General features: G+C 42.2%; 1 protein-coding gene across 2 annotated transcripts in view; it reads left to right on the plus strand.

Annotated features, from left to right (window-relative positions):
- Positions 1 to 19,410, plus strand: part of efna5b (ephrin-A5b) — a 95,557-nt gene extending 76,147 nt beyond the window's left edge. Inside the window, exons 3-5 of one of the 2 annotated variants that reach the window (XM_030105674.1) lie at positions 12,795 to 12,860; positions 13,209 to 13,289; positions 14,837 to 19,410. In XM_030105674.1, coding sequence (XP_029961534.1) covers positions 12,795 to 12,860; positions 13,209 to 13,289; positions 14,837 to 14,961 — 272 coding nt within the window. In that variant the 3' untranslated portion in view covers positions 14,962 to 19,410. The remainder of the gene's footprint in view (positions 1 to 12,794; positions 12,861 to 13,208; positions 13,290 to 14,836) is intronic. The other variant, XM_030105675.1, reaches the window with a different exon arrangement.
- Positions 19,411 to 22,134: the final 2,724 nt, after the last annotated feature.

Raw genomic sequence — 22,134 nt, forward strand, 5'->3', positions numbered from 1 at the left:
AAGGAGAGAGAGAGAGTTGGTAAACTGACGATATAGACGGCTGAGAATTATTGATGCACTCGGGGAGTGAAAGCCGGTCCTTGTGGTCTGATCCACCGGACGAAGTACTGCAGCTGAAAGTGCTGGATCAGATAGACAGAGCCAGAAGACACAGAGCATTGCAGTCTGTTGTAGCAGAAAATGGAGAGACATATATAATATTACACAAGTCATTATGTTATGACTGATCGGTGCAAATGAAAACACACAACTTCACATAAACTATATGTATGTACATACAAAGAAAAACAATTTAATAAAACAAGATGATTAAAAGTAAAATGCTTAATGAGAACTAATAAAGAGAAGTGCTTAAAAAAAGATTAAAAGTAATACAAAACCAAAAACAACAGAAATAAAAAGAAAGGTTTTATTATCCTTATGCTATATACTCCTCTCTCTCACTGCAATATAACAAAGAATAGCACATTATGACAAAAAAAAAAAAACAGTAACTTATAATAAATGCTATTCTTCAATAATACTATATTAAATTTATTAGAAATATACTGTTCTATGCAGAATCCCTGATGTATGTAGTGGTGAGTTACTTGACGTAAGTTAAAAACTCAGATAATCATCCCGACTGTTGTTCTAATCCCACAGCGTGGTGGGAGATGCACCATTTCTCAATCATATTTTCTCAGCTTTACTACAAAGCTTTGAGAGTTGCATTACAGTCATCCGGGTAGATGCTTTCATACTCTGCTTTCAGCCAAGGTTTTTCACTCTGCTCTCATCACTCACACAGAACTCTTCCCTAAAATGGCAATGGCATTCACGGGGGAGTTAAATTGAGACAGTTTGAAAGTTATAGCTCACTTCCCCTGCTGCACAATACAGCGTCTCTCAAAAAAAAAAAAAAAAAAAAAAAATTGAGAACCCCCCCCTCCCACCTTTCCCTACATTATATTACGCTTCTATTCAGCTCGTGTTAGATGTTAAGTCGTCTGCTTCTTGGCATAAGAACTGAGCCCAACTGGGTTTGTCTGAAGTTGAAGCCCCTGGGAAATTAGGTTTTATCAAAGCAACGTGATGGAGTGGAATCGAGTTGAGTTTGCTCCTCCACCTCAAACTAACATGCACATAGAGGAGTCCGTCGGCGCGCGCGTGGCAGTTCACCGAAAACACATTTGTCACAGGGGGGCGTGCTGATCTTTACATAACGGGGAGCAGTTTGGTTCTCATGTGTGCGGCACCGGCGTACCATTAAGTGGTGTAGTACATCATCCCTTTCGCCGTTTCAGCTTGACATGTTTGTGCACTTTCTGGGCCGATGCATGAGAAAAAACTCAATAAAAAGTCCCTCTCAGTGGGGGGACCCCTTTTGACAGTTAACACCCCACTTCTAAACGCTGCTGGTTAGAGTATGTTTATATGTCTTTATCTGTAAACTTTGGCCTGTGGTGTTAATGCAGCTCGAGGTGGCTGTCAAACTCCAGCCTGCCTTTGTGCTTTCTCCGTCTCACAGAGACGGCCTCCAAAGAGGGAGGGAAGCGGAGACCAGCGCTGATCTGGTTTCTAAATTTGCACCTTTTTTTATGAAGCAGTTAACCTGACAGCCAGCCAAGACTTCTAGGCTTTATTCGTTTCACATGTTTTCCTCGCTACATTGTTACCGAACTTGGAAATGGGAGGAAAAAAAAAAAACCCAAAAAAAACAACAACAAGAAAACATACATGCACCTTATTAATGTTTTCCATTGTTCCCATGGTGAATTAGTGTTGTCTCTTCCAAGTGAGGCTGGAAATCAAATAGCGCTAATCATTTCCAGAGTCAGTCAAAAGTTACGGATTTTCCTTCTGCTTTTATGGTCGATTTGCATTGATACCATTCCTAAATGAAACGAGGGGAAAATGGAAGTCTCAAAACTTATGAGCGTAGATGGGGGTTTAGTGTCGGGGTATAAAAATTCATCCACTGCCTCCAGTCCCAAACATTTTTTTTTTTTTTTTTTTTTTTTCCATTTCTGTTGAAAGATGCTTGTCCTAAGGGCTGGATTAAATTACACTGCGACCGACAGGGCTTCCATGAAACACATCCATTCTGCTATGGCGCGCCATATTCGTTTAGTGGCCCGCGGCTTCATCGGCCATTGAGTGATTCTAGCCTATAGCCTCGCCGGCTACTGTGGCGGATATTAAAGTCATCTAGCATGAAGTCATCTGACATGTGATTTCCCACTCCCATTGTGTCCAGCGTGAATGACCAGTGGGTGGGTGTGGGGGAGGGGGGCAATCTCTTTAGTGAACAGAACGCAAAGCCGAGGGAGGAAGATTGAGAGATAGGACAGCGGTAGTTACATACCGAAAGCTGTCAATTCATCTGCGGCAGTCACCAGCAGGGAATTCCTGCTCAAACACTGGCACCAAAATCTTTTTTAGTTTTGCATCAGTTTGCAATGTCTTCCACTAATTTATGCAATTCTCTATCGGTGGAAAAAGTAAACCGACTGTAAAATTAAATCACAACAGGGAAATTTTATCAAAAGAAAATAACCTAATTACTGTAATTGTCTTGAGGATTACATCTTGGCTTATTTTACTATTATTATAGACATTTGCTTGAGATGGTGAAAAAAAGCACAATTTAAAGACACTATCTTAGTCTTGATTGTCTCGAATTATTTTATCGCTAATCTTTCCGAAAAGCAAAACTGAATGTCACAATCAGTGGAAATCTTCCCTAATCTTCTTTGCACATCAGAAGCGGGTCTGTTTGGCATCAACAGCAACAACCAATAGTTGTATAGAGTTGGAGTAAACTCCAGGCAGATCTTTTGAGTCCTGTGCTGTTGTCCTGCTTTTATTTAAAGATATTTGATTAGATGGAAATCGGCCAATGTGCAACTTTTTCTTTCCAATACTGTGTAAGTAACTGATTTCATTTGAAAAAACAGGTGAGATGAAGTCAAACAGATACTGTTTTTCAGCTTGGCAGTTGCTTTAACCGATGCTTTAACAAAATACTTTCATAATACTGTGTGGAACAAACATAGACGTTCCACTTGAGTAAATTATCCCTCCCAAGGAAAACTACACACATTCAGATTTTTTGGGGTTTGGTCTTTCAAGTGTATATCACCAGAGCCAGTGAAAACACAGTAAAACCAATACTGAGGTCATAGGGGGTATTGAATATGTTGGGACTGCCTTAAAGAGCTTGTGGGCTGCTGTACGAAAGCAAAGCATCTTTTAAGAAAAATATGCATGCTGTCAGACGTCTGTCATGCTGAAATGTCGGTGAGCTCCATGCCGAATCTCTTGGAACCTGAAATGTGGCAGCCGTTTTTCAATAAGTTGACAAATATTCACATAAAGTACAGTGTGCACACAGACCCTGCTGCAGTGACAAATAACTCGCCAGTGTTTGGGCAATCTCAAGTCAGAGTTTACAATATACAGCTCGAGCTAAGATAGAAAAACAGCGTCTGTGGGACGATAAGCCTGACAGGATGCATGCATGTTGTTTCTGCGGCAGAGATTGTGCGGGGCAGGTGGCTTGTTGTGTGGATTTAGATTTATCACTCCATTTTATTGTTGCAATGCACTCCAAAACCTTCAGCTGAAACACTTTCATTGTCGTAGTTACAGTAGTTTGTCAATGTCTGATAATACCGTTCCCATTTAATGAACTGAATACATTGCTGAGCTGTATTTGATGGCTGCCATATTGTTCTGTCCTAATGATTTCTGGATGTGGATGGGTATTCAGCTATAAAACAATCTTGTTTCTGATATTTAACTTCACTGTTATTAAGGCCACGGTTTTCTAGCTAACTTTTGATAATATCTAGTGTCATTATTGTCATTAATAACAATGAAGACACTCTCGACGAAGTCTGTGCAGCCGTGAGTAAACGTTGATTAGACTGGAGCTCCAGGCTCGGGCTGCTGCTGTCTTCATAGGGAAACTTTAGAACCAGATGCAAATGTTTGTTCTTGACTCTTCCTCATGCTGCAGGTCAATCGTGTGTCGTCGGGGCTCATGAAGTGCATCGCTTTAAGCTTGTCATTTTGAATGAATTTCAATGTGGAGAAGCCAGAAGCCCTGCGTTGCTGTCCTTGCCGGCTCTGTCTGAATTTACTCAGATTTTCCACAGGGATCATTAAATGTTGATCTTACCATCTCTCACTGTGCAGAGACATGGTAAAGAACCCCAGGCTAAATGTCTAAATAATGAATTTCAAACCCCCAATTACAGACTGATAGCTTTCATTTTTGAAATATTTAGGAGCTTATTAACTTTTATTGATACAAGGTCTATTATATGTCCGCCAATGCAAATATGTGAAGGTTTTCTGCCAGCAGTGACGACGTCTAGCTCATAAACGATCTATATATCATATTCATGGTTCAGCAGCACAATGAGTAAAGTAGTCATAGTTTGCCCTCATAGTCAGTTTGCTCATGTTGTGTGAATGAGTAATGAAGCATAACGTACGGAGGAAGCCTCACGCATCATTACCCAGTGAAGCTGCCTGCGTTACACACCGGCTCTCACATGAAATGTCATTGTGTCTCAAGGCAGAGGTCGCTACCCACGAGCACAGGAGGCAGAAGTCAGCCGCAGTTAGTGTCTCACCAACTAATAACTCTAATTACCAGCTCACACTTTACTGAACATGGACTGTACATTTACAATCGATATTTACCGGTTTAATACTTACATTTAATACCGATAGCAAAAAAAAAAGTCCAGAGGCCCTAAATACACACACTGTTGATATACAGCACATGAATAATAATTTTTAGTTCGTCTCTATTAACTTCCTGTAGCCAAATGACCGACGAGACTTCGGGCCGGAGAAATTGCCCTGGGTGACGTGATTGATTAGCCTTCTTGTTTGTAGATGGAAATTAAGATGTCAGATCATATTCCTGTTGAGAAAATGCCCGTTAATGGTGTTTTCGCCCTCCGAGTATGATGCGGGTCGAGGGGTTGATTTGTTGCGTCTCCGATAAAATTAGAGAGAGGAGACAGGTTTCTGCTGTCAACCGCGCCGACAACAAAAACAGCTTAATCAACAGCAGCAGGACAGAGGGAATTCACTCAAGTGGAGGTCATAATTCTTCATTTTTGTTTGCATCAGCCTCTCGTCTGTTTGCTGCCATTAATTGAAAGCAGAAGTAAAACTGGCGTTGGTCACAAGCCAGATCTGTGTTGTGTCGCGGTTTCTCTCTAGGTCAACTAAAAGAAATGTAACTGGTCCATACAGATGCAGGGAGAGGAGGAGTCTAATGCCACTCACATATGCAAGCAATTCAGCAAAATGCAGTATTAGCAGTAAGTGAGTTGCAGTTCTGAGCGTCTGACAGACTGACAGGATACGCAGGGACAGACGGAGCGCTCCTCGGGTCAGAGTTCGCAGCGCATTCGTGGTTTAAGTGAAACCCATCTCGCAGAATGCTGACGCGAGCACGTTTTTTTTCTAATATGGACACAATCCACGATCTTGTATTTGAGTGATTTTAATCTGAAAAGGGCAGAAATCCAATATCAGAGGCAGCTGACTGGAAGAGATGAGCGAGCGGAGTTGTTGGGGGGGCCGAGGCATGTAAGATGTGTGGAAAATGGGAAGCTACTTGGTGTGATCATGCAACGCCAGACGGGCGGTTTGAGAGATGTTGTTTTTTGCTGTCTGACTTGCTTACCTACACGGGCTGGAAGTACTTCCCACAGAAAAGAAAATCAATAACACCTCTGTGTCTTACTCACGGTTAGAAATATTTGACAGATATTTCTGAGCTGGACCCAGCAAAAATAAATGCTCTCACTGGAAAAAAAAAAAAAAAAAAAAAGCAGAAAATGTGGCTAATAGGAAATGAACACGTTCGGGCAGCTATCAAAACCCGGAGGGGGTTGATGAATCAACGCATGTTAGATTACTGAATGAAAAACATGCAGATGAGGTTTCAGTCAATCTGCGGATGCTTTTAGGCCAATATGCAAAATGCGACTGCAACTCATGACTAAGACTGATCACATAAACACACAAGAGGACCTTTTGATATTTACAAGCCCTTTTCACTAGATCTCAGAAGGTATTTTTCCATTTTACTGGACTGCTGCATGCACACAAAGCTCACACAAATTCTTTCAAGACGTGGAACCATGGCTGCCTTGTGATTGATCATAAATCCTATGATGCAGCGGGCTCCCTCGAGTTGCTCCGGAGAACAGATAGAGGCAGAGATACAGCAAGCACCCGCAGCAGGAAAATGGCATTAATGGACAAATGAAATAGAGGCAGGGGATGAAGTATGCAGTCTGGATTTTGTGGAGCAATGGGAGGGTTGGGCTAATAATGATAAAGAGCCAGTGCTGTTCCATTTGTGGTACAAGGAGGGAACCTGCATATGGATACCATCATAACTCAGACCTTTCATCCATTCACATGAAAAATCTGCCCTGCCATCAGCATTCAGGAATGATCCGACAGCACGGAGTAATGTGACACAAAGCTGCACACTGGCACTGATACACATGCACTCATGGACATTTTGCATACAAAAACATGGGAAGACATACAGAATAGGCACTCAGATGCACACTGTCTGGAATGCATTATTATAATTCTGATAGATGGAGACATTCCACTACCTTTATCTCCCTTGGTTACTACATAATTTCTTGTCTCCATTTCTCATCTCGTCTCTCTTTGGATTTTAGCACAATACTCTCTACCATAAAGGAGCCTTCTGAAATGTGCTGTACTTTGTCCAAGGCTTTACTTTTTTTTAATTTTGTCTCTTCTTTCTGTGTTTAAAATCTGAAATCTCACAATAACTGTTCATCATGTCCAATGTTGAAACTAGTCTCCAAGCACTTGTTCTACTGACTCACAGTATTTCTAGTCGTTGGTGTTGCTCTAAGTTTTAAGTTTTTATCCTGAAGATATAGCATGGAGTCCTGGGTGTAGTTTTTTCACATTTTAGGAAAACCCTTTGGTTTCTCAGATCAGGCAATGCTGCCTTTTTTAGGCAGGCATCACGTCGATGTACAATAGTTAAACATTTGAAATAATACCTGGCAGCCTCCCGTGAGACTCTTGTTATTGAAACTTAACTGTTGGTGGGGCTGCGAGTCTGGAGAGAAGTCATATGCATTCTGCAGAGAATCTGGAAGTCTGAGGAAAACAGTTCAGGAGGCAGCGAGACCAACTGTCAGTCAGAGTGATCATTCAACAGGCATATGGAAAACATCAAAACTGTCCTCAGGCTCTCTGATCTTATTAGTGTATTAATGATTTATTTGTAAAACACAGTGCACGGAAATTCTTCATTACTTCTGATTTTCAGGTTCATAAGGGGTCTTTTTTGCAGAAATGTGTCATCTATGCATGCAGTAGACACATAAAACATCAAAATCTGTGTCAAAATGAAACCCTGATTATTCAGCAGATACATGTATAAGAACTGTTCCCAACTTAGATTAATGTGTTTCTTGTGCAGCACCATGATTCAGTGCTGGTTTAAGCTGGAAGTTCAGTGCCATGACATTTTCTTTGGAATTCCAACATTTTTTTTTTTTTGCTTAAAAAATAAATTGGAAACAGGCAACCAGTAAGCTAGCCCATCGGCCAGTCTTGGTTAACAATAGACTGCGAGCCAAGTCGTGGCACACTTGTTGACAGCCAGAGAAAGTGAGGCGAGGGAGAAAAGTCTCTAATCAAGTTATCCGAGTTTGACTGCCAATGAAGCACTCATCACTCTGCCTGCCAACGAAACAGAAAGGCTGCGAAAAGCCACCAGATCAGAGGGAAACGGGGCCGGCGAGGGCCGCCATTCAGAGGGCAAAAGGTTTCCCTCAGCCTATTATGATTCATGCATCTAACAGCCATCATCAGAAGTTGATTATGATTCACTTTCACCAAGACATTTTATCCTCCGCCATTAAACCATTTACACTAAGAAGTACCGTGCAAAGGTTTTACTAAAAGCAAAGTGAGGATGCTTTAAAACCATTTAGGCTGTCTGATCGCTTCTGTCTCTTTATGAAATACCATACTTGACATTATGAAGTTGGGAGCATGGCTCTGCAGGACAGGAGCATCTGCTGCAGGACTTCCTGCTCTGCTTTTTGCTGAATATCGCTTTTTGTGGAGCTGTCTGCATTGCTACAAAGTTCAGCATGCCACTGTGTGTAATCAAGCCTTTTCATTGGCCGTTATGTTTAATTGGTTCATTTCCTTGTTTCTCATTCTTCTGTCATTTGCAGTCCACACATTCCATGCCCGTACACACTGGCACAGCCACTCAGTGGGTGGATAGTTGGACCATAACAATAATATGGTTCTATTTGATACACTAAGTGTTATAATGAGACATTATTATGCACAGTGATTTACGGCTTTGTCGCCGTTTTGAAAAGCTAAACTAACCCAAAAGATTAATAAAGCGTCAATTTTATTGTCATTTGAGTATGAAGACATAAAATCACTGAATGAAACTGAAGAATTTTCTGACTTCTAATCATCAGTTTTTCATTTCAAAGAAGACGCTAATGTGTTAGTGCATTATTATGTGGTATTTTGGAAAATTATGATGCTGGGTGTACTTTAAACTTAATAGCAGAGGGGATATAATTGTATCCGCACATCATTGCAGTGTTATACAATAGCGTGAAGAAACTATGCAATCTGCCAAGTATAATTATTGACGGTGTCTGACTTCCTCTTCTCAACATATTCTCTGCCTCACTCTTCCCTTTGCTCCGGCTGACCTCGTCACCTCAGCCTGCGCGGCATAAGGAATGACTTTGGTTCATTTTTGTCAGAGATTGAGAGATACAAGGCAGGAGCAAAAGGCCAGCTATCACCAGGAGGGCTGAGGGGAGTTTATGTTCCCTCTTATGCCTGAATCCGAGTCCTCCTTTACTGCTCCCCCCAGCTCCCTCATTCCCTCCGATTGCTTGTTCGCTGTAGTAGCATCTGGTTAATGGGCCTCTTCAGTCGATAGACTCTTCCATCTTCTGACACGCATGTTGTGTAGATGCGCGCGCACACGCACACACACACACACACACACACACACTGAAGTTCCTAAAGGGGAAAACAGAAAATAGTGTTCGTTCAAACTTCACATTTTGCAATTATTAAATTAAAGAGTGTGTGTTCTTTTCAGTGTGGTCCTGTTAAAATTTCCATGTTCATCTTCTTTCAGTTTTTTCTTGTGCTTGGTTTATTTATTTGTTTATTTTTGGTGAGAGGGTAAAAATATAATTGATCCCAGCAGTATTTTCTGCACACGCAGTAAAACAAACATCAAACTGCATCAATAGTTAGGACTAATGTGCAAAGATGACATGAGAGGCACCTGGATCTCTTCACCCAAACTTGCTCTTGGATAATGGAGAGATCAGGCCAGCAGGCTGCTTTTCACCAGGTTCCAATAATTAGCTAACTAGGAGCTTCAGTGCTAGTAAAAACATTACAGGATAAACTGTTCAACCCAACAAAGCAGATATGTGAGGATCACTGTGCCATTAAGAACCCAGCAGCAGACTTGGCACATGTCAACGTGATACTGATATTGCTACATGTTGGTCTGATCTGACAGGAGTGTGGTCAGTGCTTAGGTTTTATAAATGTGAAACTCTGCACTGCAGACAGTTTGTAACAGCATGGAGTGAGCGTCAGACTTCTGACACTTATAGTTTCACTGGATTGTTTAGTTATGCTGTATTTGAGTATGACAAATAATCATATTTGTCAAAATGGTTCATTTAAAATCGAAAATCTTTCGCGATATACAGCTTGCAAATATGTGATACGCAACATTTGTGTTGAGACAGGCATAAAAAAAAAACCCTGGCAGTGGCTTGGAGAAGACTCCAGACGATACCACGTCTACTGTTAAGAAAGTAAACGAATGCTCACCCTGTAGTGTTCTTTCACTGATGAGCCATTACGCCTCCTGAATGATGGATAAGAAATCGATATGCTGGCTGCTCTGAAATTATCTCCTGTATTTAGCCAACGTAAACTTTGCTTTTAGCTTCCTATCTCAACACTTGGTTTTATGTCCTCATGTCTGGAATGTGAATGTTCCATTGAAAGACAAAAGGAAATGTGTTTTCCCAGATAACATTACAGTTGCAATAAAGCTTGGCTTGGGCTGTGATTGAAACAATACTGCGCCTAAGCTGCACTGAGCCCACCTGTTTGTTCTTCCGTAATTGGATTCAGCTTCATTCCATTTGCCTTAATGCTGATGCATAATGCAGTGTACTGAGGGAACCAGCCATCAGCAGCCAGGGGACGGGGCATGGAGGAGTAACCCAACCTCGCCGCCCGTCAAACCCCCCCCCTCACTCTCGCTTCTCAGGACATCTTATCGGAGCGCCTGTCCTTCAAAGCAGCCACTTGCTCGGGCTGGATGGACGGATGGCTGAGGGGGCCTACGGGGAACCACAATAGCAGGTGTTGATGTTACAGCCTGTAGGAACAATAAGCCGGCCCTCAGCAGCTTGTTAATCTAAAATAAACAAGCAGTGGTGTGGACAGTTGGGGCGCAGGTGGAGGAATTCACATCAGACTTACTACCAAGAAGGCAATATGGAGAGTAAAGTTATTTTTCCTTTGTAGACGGGAATGTACACCCATTTGCTTCACATTTCTTCCACCAGCGGTGTTTCTTATACTGCGTTGGCGGCAAACTGCCATCTATTCTGGAGTGTGCAGCAGTGCATTCCATAATATAACTGGCGAAATTTACTTTGGTAAGTTTTGACCATGAGTTTTGTCTTATGTGCGCAGCGGATATCATCCCACGGCCAAATCTATAAAACATTACAACAGCTACACAAACTGTCGGCGTGACAGACCCCCGCGTGCTCTCTGCCATTTTCATCAGAGCCATACGTCTCTCGTGATCAGCTGCTCCCGCTAAGTGGCTGGTGTCGATGGCTGTGACTCAGCGCTCTGCACAACAGTGATGAAGATATAACATCTGGAGGTGTGTGTGTGTGTGAGAATTTCTGGCCTTGCGTGTGCTCACATTGTAAAGCATGAAGAAGCGAAGCAATAAGAGAGTGACATAAACTGTGTGGGTACTGGTGTGTATATGTGACTGAGTGGGTGAGCGACGGTGACCAAGGTTCATTAGCGTGTCAAAGGCTGCCTCCACACAGAAATAATAAGGGTCTCTCTCGCTCTCTTCTCTCTAACCCTCTGCATCTGCTGAATATGAACTGAGCTGTGAAAAATAGCATCTGATCTCAGGTCACCTTTCCCGCACAGTGACACGCGATGAAGAAACAGATAACAGCTGATGGAGTGACAAAATTAAAATGGTAACGGCGAGGTCAGGAGGCATCTGGGAGAGAGAGCGTGCTTGATGAGCTGTGCAGAAAGCAGAAGACTGTGCAATATGTATCTGATGAGAAACTGGCAGCCAGATCTCAGGGTTTAATCAGAAGTGGAGAGCAAGAAAGGAGAGGATTTCCATCCCATCTGACCTTTTTTTGTATTTATTATTCTGTAGTTCTGTCAATGAAAGTATTCCCTGGATAGAGAAACACTTTTCTCCTCTATCTCAACATGAGAGATATATTTCTATCCATAAAAACTTATATATCTAACCCATATATGAATACCTGTGTTATGTAAGCAGGTGTACTGTGTGTACATATCCGTCGATAAAGGAAGCTCAGTCGAGGTTTGAACAATGGATAAGACCACAGTCATAGACGAGAAGAAAGGGTGATGCAGTGAGGGAGGGGTTAGGTAAAGGTTCACAAGAATCTTTGGAAATGCCTGGCTTCATAGCTGGAAAGGGAAAAAAAAAGACATAAAACGAAGCCCAAAGGACAGCTTAGTGGACAATGTGCACTCTGAAGCTGCTGGGAATAGCAGAGTTGGAAATGAGTAAACAGCATTATTGTATCACAAAACCAGAGGAAAGGCCTCCATTTGATAAGCGCTCCCCGTGACCCGACACAACAACATATATTTTCACTACTGTACATTCTGCCATGACGGATGCACGGAGTTACTCACCCACCGTGCGCTGGCTGACATGTGTTTGACCCCAGCCCTGTCTGCAGGAGAGAGCACCTGGTGCCTCACCGCAACGCCATTAGTGGTCAACCACACACACACACACGCACGCACGCCCCCACCTCATGAGATATTTTTAGGGGATGTGATACAACCGCTACGGTAGCTAATGCTCAGAGATTCACACCCGAACGGCTCGACAGGAAGGGATCCATTTCCTGACAGCAGCCGCAGACCATCCGCACACACACTCAGTGTGTGAACTTTGTTCGGGTTCTTCACAGAGAAAAACACATAAATGTCTACATGAAAACAATTTGCACAATGCTCAGTCTTCCAGTTTACACCTGTTTTTATGCAAGTCAAATTGATGCCGATTTCTTGATCCTTACAAAGCTGCTGCCAGTTGCACAATCTAAAAAGGCACAATTAAACTCCGAGCAAAGAACTCCACTTTCCCTTGAGAGATTTCTCCAGCACATCTGTTTAGACTTTCTAGCTATAATTCCCCCCAAAAACCCATGACTAACCCTCCAAAATCCACTTGCGAGTCAACATTAACTATCAAAAATATATATTTTTTTCTTTTTTACTTGCATGAATTACCTTCACTGGTCTACAGAAAAAAGAAAAAAATTCAAACATTTTCATGCAGTCCTTTATTTTAAAGGAAAGATGTGATTGGAAGCTTCATAATCCATGTAGTATTAAATGATTGTTTACCTGTGTCTCCTTCCTTTTTTTTTTTTCAGCCTCTACCATCGCTGAAAACGGGAGGAAAACATGCCTGAAGCTCAAAGTTTTCGTCCGACCATCAAGTAAGTGTTTGCATGCAGTACAAAGGCTTTGTGAAGGGAGCATGTTGAAATACACATTCGGGCTAAAAAGCACAACTAACTTGTACATCTCTGGTTACCTTCACTGCCCCCTGAATCTTACAGTTTTCTTTCATTTATCACAGACGTGCTTTACCTGCCAAGAAAGACAGTTTTTGTTTTGTTCCAACATTAAAGGATGATCGATAATCACATATAATGAATTGATCTGAATGTTGCCATGAGCTTTGTTGCTTGGGGTGTTTAGTTTGACTCGTGGGCTACAAATGTCACTAACCTATTTGGCGCATCCCTCTAATGATCTCTCATTCTCCCTATTTTCTGTTATAGACAGCTGTGTGAAAACTATAGGCGTACATGACCACGTTTTTGATGTAAACGACAAAGTAGACAATACATTAGAACCACGAGGTTAGTATGGCTTTCTCTGCTCTTTTGATCCTTCCTGTTTGACTTCCATACTGTGTTACACGTGTCTCTTGTTTTTTTGTGCCTCGTTTTATTTCCTGGGAGCTGATCTGTCCTTCCACCTCGCTGCCCGATGCCTCTCTTAAACAGATTCTTCTCTTGATGGCCACAGCGGGGTCATGTTACTCTGGCTGCTTCCACTTTTAATTGGCTGTTTCTATAGCGATGCTGACGGCTTACTGTACATTGCATGTTGATTCATGCGTATATATGTGTGTGTGTGTGTGTGTGTGTGTGTGTGTGTGTGTATATATATATGTGTGTGTATGTGTGGGTTTATGCAACAGAAATGGATCTATAAACAGGTTACTGCACATAATCGCGCCCTTTCACGACTTGAACACGCATGTTATTTTCAGCTGTTTGCCGTGCTCCATAGCGTTTGAGCGTTTTCATTAATTTGGTCAGTGTAAAAAAGAACAAGTCATTAAATGGTTTGTGTACATAAATACATTCACACTGTAATAACACAATCGGTAACTTTTAATCAGCTGCTTTACTCCTCGCCGAGCTTCTGTTTGGCTCTGCAGCACAGCGCTGGCGATTTTCTGTGCACAGAGCGCACAGCATTCCTATATCTTCGTACAGGAGGCGGTCACTGAAGTGAAACATCACCACATCACCCACATGCTGATGTCTCATTCTCAGAACCGGCTCACGCCGAGATCTCAGACAACACGGACAGGGGCTGAAGGAATTTGTTTGGACTTTCTCTAAGTGATGTTTTATTGTAAAGCAAAAAAAAAAAAAATGTCAGGAAGATGATCGAATCATCAGGGACTGAGAAAAGTACAAGAGCTTAAAGTTTAAAAAAAAAAATGAATCAAAGGCATCAAAACCACAAAATTATACAAATATTCCATCATTCGTTTAGCAAACGCACCAGTAATTGTGAAAGGGGCATCATGAAGTCACACCCAGGTGTACTGTCGGTGTCTTCCTGCCTGATTTCCACTATGCCTGTTCGCATGCCTCGCTGTCCTCCCTCCAGCTTCAGAGGCTGCCTCTCTTCTTGTAATCTCCTTCATATATAAGCTCTCTAAAAGAGGAAATTAAAACATTCATCCATCTTCTGCTTTTACTGCGCACACACACACACACACACACACACACATACACACAGAGTTATGTAACGGTCCACTCCTCTCTTTCTATCTGCCTGCCTTTTTCCGTGCATGGTTCATCTACTTTCCCATGGTGCAGTGGGCACATGGCTGCTTACAGATACTGATGCCACTGTCAGACACACACAGAAGGAGGCAACACACACCTGGGAGATTAATTCAAAATGTTTCTGACAATGGGACGAGAAACCTTTACGTAGCAACCGAAGTTCAAATGGCAACTCAGACGTTATGAAACCAAAATATTTCGGCCAGGCTCTGAGACGTAAACAGTAGCCGTGTCACAATGTTGTCTTTGACATGTGTGGTAGAAAGAATGGGCTCATACTCTGAATGAACTTTTCTCCTGTTTTGTATTTTCTTTAGATGATACCAGCCACGAACCGGCTGAGCCTTCCCGAAGTGAAACAAACGCTGTGCCACAACTGAGGAAATCGAGTCCGCTTCTGGCTTCGTTGCTGGTCTGCTTAGCAGCACTCTTCACTTTATAGCGCCTCCCTCTGTCCTGGAGGTCATTTTACACCTAGTGTTGCCTGAATCTGCCCGAGGCTGCAGGGTAGGGGTGGGATTTGGGTTGGATTGCTTGATTTAGGGCATACGAGCAGGCTTCTCAAGGAACCCTCTATTTTTTCCAGAAAAAAAAAAAATATTTAAGTGGTCTTTCTCCGTCTGTGAGTGAAAAAAGTTGATGTTAGAAGTGGGAGAGACAGTTTCCCCTCTTAAACTTTCAACTAAGATGCCAAATCCCAATTTTTGACACTTAGTGATTCTTATTTTCCCGTGACTTTTTGACATCCCTTTACATCCCATTTGTGTCATTGCAGCACTGATGTTTTTACATACACACACACACTCACACACACACTCACACACACACACACACACACACACACACACACACACACACATACAGATAGAATTGTAGAGTCAAATACATAAATGTCTCTACACAGTAGGGTTTTTTTACAATGTGTACACAGTAGCAGTAGGGAAGTGAAGAGTTTAGGTCCTAGAAACGACTGTACATACACACATAAATAGTTACCCCGAGACCTCTCCAGAAGCCTTACAGAAAAGAATTTGATGAAATTCTGCTGGGTCACAAGAAGGATATTTTGCGCGCCTTCGGTTTACGGTGTCGTCTCGTACTTCGCTGGCTGAAGGATGAACATGTCGGAGTGGAAATGTAGTGTCTTTAAACGGAGCAGAAACCACAGCACTGAGGATGACGTACACGGCATGCACCTTATTAAACCGTCTTGGTTTAATGAAAATGCTTCATTTTCTTCTAAATGTAAAGTCAATTTGAAGGTGGATTCGGCTCCTTGGAAGTCTGAGTAAGAGTAGGTAAAAACCTACAGAACCGGCGAGTGTGGATCACGTCCAATTTGCTCATCGCAATAAATCTCAGTGCATCAGGTTCACTCACTAAACAACTGAAATTGAAGCTTTCTCACCAGACATTCTGCTATTTAGATCAAAGATCTATATCTTTTGGAAGTTGATCACACAATTTCACGGCAGCAGTCACAGTGATTTAATGCAATGTTTACTGAGCTGGGCTGCGATTGTTCTCTCTCTTCCATTTGAGTATTAGTCAATATTAACACTCCTTTGAACATTTGCATCCATCGCCTTTCCCCCCTTCAATATTGATTGTTAAATAGTTTTTATTTAAAAAAAAAAAGTGCTTCAAAATTGACTCTTGTCTCTCATTTTTCATTTCTAAAAACATCATCTCACTCTGCCCCATTAAGCACTCTCTTTAATGATAAAAGCAAAAAAGTAAAATGTAGATTTTTTTGCAGGAGTCAGACGAAGGGGCTTGTAACAACACTTCAATCACAGTGCTATATATTATCCTCCTTAAATAGAAAAGTAGCAATAACCCCAAATTGTGTTAATTTATAGGTAGATGCTTGTTGCACTCGGTTCATTGCGGCAGTCAGGACGGCGTTGATAGGACTGATGCATCGCTCCAATTAGTCGAAATCACATTGTGTAAACAGAGACGCCATCCATTAACTTCAGGCGACGCGCGGCTCTATTTAGTCCAGCTAGGTTTATGTTCGCACTTAAATTCAAAGGAATTCGCCGTGCAATAATGATATTCCGCTTCCTTCCACTCCCACAGATGCACACGGTGAGTTAGCGTAATGACAGCTTTTATGTCTGTCTTTTTCACCGGGACTTGTTCCTTTGCGTTCAAAGACGACCGAGCAGATTTATAAAAAAAAAAAACCAAATAAATAAATAAATAAAAACTGAACTCCTGAAACAGACTTCTGTTCAGAGCCGGGTTGCTGTGTGAGAAATGAGGCGCCAATTGGTTCGGAAAGAGAGACAGAAATGGAGAAAAGGAGCGCAGGAGCAGTCGCATGTCCACCTTCAGCTCCTCGTGTTACTGGTTTAAGTGACTCTTTAATGAGGTTCAAAATGACAGGCATGTGGACCCCATGTTGTGGCAAGGGGAGTTATTTCTGGTATTAAAAATAGATGGTGGAAGGCTCGGGGGGGTCTCGGGAGGGGTGGGGGGGGGGGGGGGGTGTAGATTTCCACCGCGGGGGGTTTTAAAGCACCAATGACCTTGCAGTTTGAGAGAATCGGTGAGTGAAGGAGACGGAGGGAATTAAAGGGAGAGACGCACACACTGAGATAGGAAGACACGGGAGGTAGCCGAAGGTAGTGTGACTAGAGTGCCTAACAAAACAAACCGAGACAAAAAAAAAACAGAAGAGTTCATCCAACACTACTGGAAGAACAGCTAATTCAATGACAAACATGTTGTTCACTACAATTCAATCTCAAAGGCATGCACTGTTGTTGTTTTTTAAGTTTGTTGTTGTTTTTGTGGCTGCCTTTTTAGATTTATTTTCCCCCCCTAGAAAGACAGCCTTTGTCTTTTGCTATGTTGTTTTTTTTTTTTTTCTTTTGTGCTACAGTAACAATGCTATTACACAGGAATAGCAGCTCAGCTATGAGGGGTAATAGGAGACAAGGCCATTTAATGAGGTACTAATTTTCAGGATAACACCACAGGGAATAAGCACTGCGTAAGATTCAAAATGGACGCTTGTCTGCAGATTAACACTAGACTCTTATCCAAAAACCAGCTTCAATTGTACTCCTATGATTACCAATACTCGCTGTCATCATTGCCATCATTACCATGATTTCTTCTGTACACACCTGAACCTGGGAAATGAGGATCAACTTATATACTGGATACTGTGTATCCTGAGGTAGTCAACCATAAAACATGTAGTGTTAGGTCAGTATCTGTTTTGTACCTTTCTGGAGGACAAGGAAAAAAATGAGATACATCATTGTTAAAACTGTATAATTATTATTATTGTTATGATGATGATGATTATGACTATTATTATTAGGAAAACTTCTTGATGTAAATAGTGTTTGATATTAAAGTATTAATTTGGTTCTTATGTCTTTTCTAAAAAATGAATACCGTATTATCTCTGGGTTTTGCCGAGTGTGTACTGTCCTCAAATAATGCATTGTGTGCTTTGATCCTCAATGCCTATTGAAACTTTTGAGCTAATACGAAGGGGAAACCTGTGGGAGCCGCACTCGCCCCGGTGCGCAGAAGGCTGGACGTTAGCCGACGAGAGGTTCACCTCTTTCATGTTTCAGACCAGTCACCGACCTTCACCATCTCTTCACACACGGATCCTGCCTTGGAAAGACAGAAAAAATTGTGGGACTTAACGGATTTGTACCTTTTACCTTCATGCCGGTCAACTCAAAGATCAGGCATGAGTGGGACTGTTGGCTTATTTTAATGGAAGGATCTCACCTGTTTTTCATTATGTGGCATGCGCATGAACTTGATGACGTTAAAAAAAAAAGACAAAAAACAAACAAAAAAAAAGTTTTTGAAAGGTTTTCTTTTTGCCGTTGCTTTCTTTTACTTTACGATGTATTAGAGTTTCAGATCACTTTCATGTTGTGTGTTTTTGCATCCCCATTTGAATGATGTCACAGAAATGTGTAGTTACAGATGACAAATGTACATAACGCAAAAACCATTGTTGTGAAGTTGCAGTTGGGGGGGGTCATTTTGTAGTTCAAACTTTTAGTTCCCTTTTCCTGAGAATGACTCTGTGCCCATCCACCGAATTCACCCCATGTAGCTGCAATCTGTCTCCTTTGACTATTCATCCTCTGTCTGCTCTCAGCGGAGGAGGAGGAGGAGGTGTAGGAGCGTATACATCAGCGTGCATGTTTTTCAGTGTGGTGAAGAAGAAGAAGAAAAAAAGACATAAGTTTGAGTGTGCGTGCGTGTCTCATTTGCTGTCGCTGCAGTGAATGGGAAGCGGCAACCCTCTTTGGCAGCCAAGAGTGTTTCCCATGCCTTAGCCCTTCAGCCTCTGCCCTGGCAGCCCCGTCTGTGTACAAGACGCTTTCTGCCATTGTGCTTTTACACGGAACAGCTGCTGGCGTCGAAGAGACTACAACAGGGCCCTTCACTTTCTCCCTCTTTTTAACAACCCCTAAATCACTTGTCGCTCCTGTAGACGCTGGTCCTGGGCACAGTTCAAGAATTAGTTCGCCGCACTCTCCCTCTACCAAATCCTATGCCGGATTGTTAGCAGGGGGGGAAAAAAAAAAAAAAACCTACCATCGATCCGGCTTCTCCGCATCTCCGCTCCCTTCTTGCCGACGAGCCACTTGTTCATTTTACGTCCCGTCTCACTCTTCTTGTGCTTGTATAACCCCGACCAGACCACCTGCTGTCCTCCTTCCTTCACCTTTGAACCCCGCTCCCACTTTGCCATCGGTGGGGAATGTTTCCAACCTGCTCTTTTACAGTATATAAAGAACAACAAAAAAAAAATTTGACAAAAAATTATCTGTATTTGTATATACACGTGTCTGAGCAAGTATGAGTAATACAATAAAACAGAAATACATTGCTTTAACAATTGTGCGACTGTGTTTTTCTGTTTTTTTTTTCTTACAAAGTCATGAAGGCGTGTGTGTGTCCCGTCCACACTATGAAATCACAGCGTGTAAAGACAGACTGAGGGGAACGCTATCCATGAGGATCAGAATGAGACCTTAAACCTCCTTTCACTTCAGTCGGGCGCTAATGAGGACACCTAATAACCTTCTGCTGGACCCCATCAGCACCATTTACCTTCACCTTCCATTATCTCTGGTAATTAGCCTGAGATTCAGCAAGCCCACAGGACCAAATGGGGGGGAAAGGGCTCCTGATAAGCCGACTGGAATCCAGCAAATGTCATGAAGATGAGTGAATTCTGATTTCTGCATAATAGAATGACCTAACTTTCTGTTGGACGTAAATGCTAATAAATTGTAATGTGGAAATGATCAAATGAAATTGTAAAACTTGGCATTTGGAGCCATGATACCAGTTGTCAGTGTCAAAGTCTTTTTTTTTTTTTTTTTTTTTTTTATAACATCAAGTTAAATAAATGTGAGTTATATTTAAGATTACTTAATGAGACTTTGTGGGCCGGAAGAAGACGTGCAGCACAAAAGACATGAAAATCTCATCCAGGATGCAATTGAGTCCAATCCTACGTTTTCCAAAGCTGCTACTTTTTTTCCAAGCATCAAAAAGAAAAGAAATGCATTTCTGCATGAACACACTTGACATGATGAGCCAATTAGTGTCAAGTTGTTTTTCCTGTGTTATTACCAAAGAAGTCTGCGGAGATGCAGGTGTGTGCGTGCGTGTGTGTGTGTGTCTACGAAGACCAATAAAGACAAATCACTGTGCCTGATCATTAAATCTCCAATAATGATAGCTCTCTGTGAAGATGTGTCCCAGATGTGCTATTAAGCTATGAACATAGTCAAGGTCTGTGACCAGCAGCCAGCGCTGGGATGGGATGGTATTCGACCGAAACCATACACACCCACATACACACACACACATACACACTCTTCTTGAGGTGACATCATGAGCGAATGAATGTGCACTGATTTTACCTGTGCTTTTGATTCCACCGCTTGTCTCGCCGCCATTCGTTTTTTTTGTTGGAGGAAGTTTTATCCGCAGCAGAATAGGAGCTCGACTGACAGTCCTGAAGAGGCCACTTCACCGAGAGGCTTTTGAAGGCATCATTCTCAAGTCAGCTGGCTCACTTATTGGCTGCATGGTTGTTTCGTTTCCATGTGAACAATCAGTTTGACTGACAGCTCTGAATGATGTCTTCAGTTAATCGCTTCAGTGGTGTGAAAAGGTCATAAATCACCCAATTACGTTGCCCCGCTTTATGAATAGATATTTTTGGGGGAATATTTAAAACGCCTCCAAGGCATATCAACTTAGTCAACCCCGTATTTATTGCGTGGGAGTTGAGGGGGGGGGGGAGGCTGCTTGTGCCAGAAATAACTGATAAGCTGAATACATTTGAGTCGCACTGAGGAGTGTCACACTGCTAGAAAGTCAGAACAGAGCTCAAGGTCAGGAGTTTGGATTTGTGACAGCTTTTATGCAATTTAAGAGTAAGTCTAGAACGTGGAACGCAAAGCGAACCAGGAAAGCTAATTTAAAAAAAAAAAAATCCTTGATCTTAAAAAAAAGAAACATCAGAACTTTGTTGTACAGCGGTTTTATGAGAAACACACAGCATATTGAAAGGCCATGATTTGGTCAAAGCAGGTGCAACATATCTCAGCTGTGTTTGATCAATACTCGTCAAAATATAATCTGTTTGTCTCATGGCTCTCTCAGTCAGTGCCTCACAGCAAGCTTCAAGTCCTTGAATTTACAGAATGGATGAATGACTTGAAAGGTTCAGTTTTACACTCAAATAATGTATGTCTTTTCATTTTTTCTTGATCTTTATCTTTTTCAGGACCTCAGCGGAAGAAAGCAACATTTGTTGAAAAGTTTTTTAATTTGCAAGTTGGTCCTAAAGACACTCAGTCTTTCTTTGTTACATCCACTGTACACTTCCTCAGCTCAGGGAGGGGGTCACTGCAATACGGCCACCGTCTTTTACTTATGCCTCTCACATGTTGACCTTCGGTGCTGAGAGATGAGGGGCCGCAGCCAATCCAGCGGAGGATTATGGGAAGATGTGATGCCACTACAAAATGTCAACTTCAAGGCAGATAAGGCAGAGATTGAAAGAGGCGGTTGTGGAAGGTAAAAACTAACACTGGAGATCCGCTTTTTGAGTGACAGTATGCTTTTCTAGATTCCATTCTAATGCCCCACTGCCTTATTTTTTTTTTTCTAAATGGACTCAGAGGGAGGACACAGTCACTTCCCGGTGACGCTCGGGTGGATTGTTTCCTGTCTGGCGTGTGCGCAGGCAGTCGGACGCTCTGAAGAGCCACAAAACAGCAGGTTTTCACAGTGTTTCACACCATGTCTGACGTGTTACACTAAGCATTCACACATGCAGGAATGAAGATTTTCACGTTCAAGTGACAGCTAATTTCACACCGAGCTGTGAAAATTGAATGCAACACATAAGTTTGAACTGTGAAACTAATGCGACCTCGGCTGGCGCAGCAAACAGTGGGTGGTTTGGTTGTTCTGAGAGTCGGGCATCAAATGATGCCAGTAAAACTTGGTGGAAAACACATTTCACCGCCACAAACGGGTGAACATGTTGCACAGACCTCAGTGTCGTTATGCTCGGGTGAGGAAAAAATGGCTG

This window comes from Salarias fasciatus, chromosome 12 (genome assembly GCF_902148845.1).
Source record: "Salarias fasciatus chromosome 12, fSalaFa1.1, whole genome shotgun sequence".
NCBI classification, from domain to species: domain Eukaryota; kingdom Metazoa; phylum Chordata; class Actinopteri; order Blenniiformes; family Blenniidae; genus Salarias; species Salarias fasciatus.